The 3,412-nt window shown below is 34.9% G+C and overlaps 2 protein-coding genes across 2 annotated transcripts in view; one reads left to right on the top strand and one right to left on the bottom strand.

The window, feature by feature from the left end:
- Positions 1 to 247: 247 nt before the first annotated feature.
- Positions 248 to 1,033, bottom strand: LOC106107728. Its single transcript, XM_013288718.1, has 3 exons — positions 926 to 1,033; positions 649 to 852; positions 248 to 543 (listed from the first exon to the last, which is right to left on the bottom strand). Exons 1-3 carry the CDS (start codon positions 948 to 950, stop codon positions 413 to 415), a joined length of 360 nt encoding a protein of 119 aa, XP_013144172.1. The 5' UTR covers positions 951 to 1,033; the 3' UTR covers positions 248 to 412.
- Positions 1,034 to 1,353: 320 nt separating this feature from the next.
- LOC106107718 (NEDD8 ultimate buster 1) overlaps positions 1,354 to 3,412 on the top strand; it is a 4,540-nt gene continuing 2,481 nt past the window's right edge. Inside the window, exons 1-5 of the mRNA XM_013288703.1 lie at positions 1,354 to 1,564; positions 1,743 to 2,002; positions 2,118 to 2,218; positions 2,466 to 2,587; positions 2,882 to 3,039. Of these exons, the coding sequence (XP_013144157.1) occupies positions 1,439 to 1,564; positions 1,743 to 2,002; positions 2,118 to 2,218; positions 2,466 to 2,587; positions 2,882 to 3,039 (767 nt within the window). The 5' untranslated portion in view covers positions 1,354 to 1,438. The remainder of the gene's footprint in view (positions 1,565 to 1,742; positions 2,003 to 2,117; positions 2,219 to 2,465; positions 2,588 to 2,881; positions 3,040 to 3,412) is intronic.

The following is a 3,412-nucleotide window of genomic DNA, read 5'->3' on the forward strand; positions in this document are numbered from 1 at the left end:
ATTGTTTTCATATTTATAAGAATTAAGAAATGATCATTATCAAATAGCAAGTTTACAAAGGAACTTTATGTGGCGAAAGTGTGAGGCAGGATTGGAAGGACTTAACAGTGCCAATTTTAAATGTTTTACTATAACTTAGAAGGAGTAAGAGAATCATGTGAGAGTTATTCACAGACCTGTGGCGCCCCCTAGCTGTCAAGCGCCTTGAGCCGTCACCAAATCGTGCCCAGTTTTAACGCTTATATATAGAGACCAGATTGTTGAAATACTTAAGAAGAGAAAAGTTCTCGAAACCGATATCATTAGACGTACAAATGTGGAAGAGGTAAGACTCCACTAAATTAACGTTCATTTTCTCTGTCAATTGTTCAAATCAATAAAATATAAGTCTAATGCCGAAGATAATAATTTATTAAATTAACAGGCCGTGCACAATTCGCGTAGATGAACCTTGTGGACCCTTCCCTGCCCTACCCCCCGTCACCAGGCTGCCCCTGTGTTTACGCAGACTTGTGACCCCGGTGTCATCTTTCAGAAGTTTTACTAAAACAAATAAATAACAGGAAAAAATGCATACGTTAAATAATTTTGAAAACCAACTAGCCAAAAATATATCGTAACAAAACGGAAAAGTAAAATAATGTTTACCCAATGTTTTGGTTTCGTTGAAAGACTGACGTCGAATGGGCTTGTTGAGTTCCTGTTTGAATTTATAAGCTGCTCGGTTCCAGACTTGCTGGAAGTGCTTTATCACATTCGAGTTGGTCAACTGCTTGAGCACACTTTGGACGTCTTCCATGTTCGCAGTTAGCAGGATATACGAGTAGCTTCCATGGATAAATATTAAGGCAACTGGGGGTTAGATAATGTCATTACGAGCGATTTATTTTTGCTTTGTTAAAAAATAGATAAATCATAAACCTACCAGTACACAATACTATTTTGTCCATAACCGTATTTGTAATAGACGCAAATATAGTTTGAAATAGGAAATAAATCTGTTAATCACCATAACTACAAAGTAATTTCTATGTTCGAGATATCAAATAATTAGTTAACGTAAAACAAGTTGTAATTTAAATTAAGTGTTTATTTTTACTTGATTACGAATTTTAACAGCGCGTTACCGATTTCGACTGTCAATTGGCATAACGATGTTTTGATTTGGATAACCAAAATCGTAGTTTATGAATTCTAGAAAAAATATACTCGTATTATTTTATTGACAAAAACAAAAATGAAATTGAAAAAAGCATTCTATATAAATAAAATGTCTTTAATAATAAACAAAGAGGTTTTTATTCCTTTTCAACTGGTATTACTATAACATAAGCATAGCAATATTGTTTTGACAGCTGTCACTTGTTGTTTTTGTGGAATTTTGCGAATATTGTGCAAATCATTTTCATAATATAAATTATATCTTTATTTACTCACAATGGAGGAAAACCTCCAGCATGAAGATTTGCTTATAAAGCTACGCGGCAAACTGAACGAGGAGAAGATCAAGCTATGGGAACCGCCCTATTTGGGCACCGACGATTTGTTCACACAAAGTTTTCAGGTTCTTTGTTTACCTTTTTTATTTTTGTGTCTATACTCAATTTTAAATCTAGTTTGTCCTCAGTGTTTGTACAAATTCCTTACACATGCCTTTTTAAATGTTAATTATATAAATTTGCCAATTATTTACTAAGTAGTTGGAACGTAAATTGGACTAAACTAGGCCTCTTGTTTTTTAGGAATTAGCAACCAAGTATGCATCAGATCTATCATTGGATGAACATTTAGTTCTTGCAGCATTGCATGAGCTGCAACTGCGGTCTATCGAAAGGGTGAAGGCCAATGAGGAGTTCAAAGACACAGGGTTGGCAACATTCCGGATCAAAGTGACAATACCGAAGGAAAAGCCAAAAACACTAAAGTTACAGAAGACTTTAGATGTGCCAGGGTCTGAACTCTTGAATGCGGTCGCTGCGGAAATTGGTGTTGAAGAATCTAGGTAATGTTATTTATATTTAGTAAATAATATTTTTTTTAATGTAACAGTTTTAAAGCATCAAACAAAACAATTAAACTTGTATTTTGACTGACATAATTTAGAATCTTAATTGCAGGTTAAAGTTGATCTCTAATGGTAAATTAGTGAAATCCAGTTTGACTTTAAATGAGCAAAATGTTAAAAATGGCACCCAACTGATGGCACTTGTGTTGGATGGTAAGTTATTTTAGTTCTTTGCATATTTATATTGTACCCGTATATTAAAACTGTTGCATGCGGTTCCACCCTTGTGATATTAAGAAATAGTAAAAATTATAACCTATGTTACTCAATGATAATGTAGCTTTTCAATTGTGAAAGAAATTTTGAAATCAGTAGTAGATTTTGAGTTATTGCAATACATACAAAAATACAAATCTTTCTTTATAATATTAGTAGTTATATAGTTAATTATCATTTGCAGCCAGTCCAGATGAGGTGAAGAAAGAAGACAACTTGTATATAGAAATGAAGACAACCAGAGATGATGCGACCATGCTCTCCGAGTATGTGAGCCAGCTGGCTGAATATGATGAATACATGAAGGTAAGCAGAATTGTCTGAAAAATAAATGAGGCTGTTGCTAAGCTAAGTATGGACTGCTGCAAGATGGACTAATGATTGTACTGGAAGAGGGTGGCATAGTACCGGGCATTGTGGTAATCTATGAGGTCTATGCCCTGCATTGTTAATGTATTTGGAGTTTATACACATATGGGCAATGGAAGTACTTTCTCAAAACTAACAAAAACTTTATTTCAACAAAGATATTTTGCTTAAAATCAATGAACGAACGATTTTCGTATTTATTACTACAACTAGAAAGTAACATTTCCCCAGCTGGAAGACCAGTCGGGCAAGGCAGTGGATCTGCCTCCTGCGGAGAAGAAGTCCCTCCTGGTAGGGCTGGCGATGCACGAGCGAGGCCGGGCAGCTATCAAGCAGAAGGACTATTCACTCGCTTTGGTCTTGCTACTGGAAGCCGATAGACAGTTCAAGTAAGCTTGAGCGCTAGCTTAAACTTGTCATGTGTAAGTTAACATAATGTCATCATATACCCGCTTGCTGTAATTTTCATAGAATATTTAAGTAATTTGTAAGTGGTTTTATTCCATCTTCAGGAACACAATCAGTGCAGGAATGGCTTAGTCCGTCCTGCATATGCTGAGCTGGCTACCTTTTGCCACAATTATGTTTTCTTTAAGTCCTTTTATGTAAATTCTTTTCTGTGGCTATAAATACATATTCATTCATTCATCTTTCACGTAATTTTAAATAGATGTAGAAAAGCTTTATTCCTATTAACTTTTGCCCATGATTTTGTACACATGAAAAAAAAAAAAAAAGGAAGTTGTGCTCGATGTGTATGCG

Source organism: Papilio polytes, unplaced genomic scaffold (genome assembly GCF_000836215.1).
Source record: "Papilio polytes unplaced genomic scaffold, Ppol_1.0 DF821911.1, whole genome shotgun sequence".
Lineage (NCBI taxonomy): Eukaryota > Metazoa > Arthropoda > Insecta > Lepidoptera > Papilionidae > Papilio > Papilio polytes.

Bases quoted from the DNA above. Each gene is read 5' to 3' on its own strand.
- LOC106107728 (XM_013288718.1), bottom strand. From the start codon at position 950: ATGGACAAAATAGTATTGTGTACTG. The intron at 853-925 runs GTAGGTTTATGA...TCTAACCCCCAG, and splicing joins CAAAATAGTATTGTGTACTG to TTGCCTTAATATTTATCCAT. The intron at 544-648 runs GTAAACATTATT...TATTTGTTTTAG, and splicing joins CAACGAAACCAAAACATTGG to TAAAACTTCTGAAAGATGAC.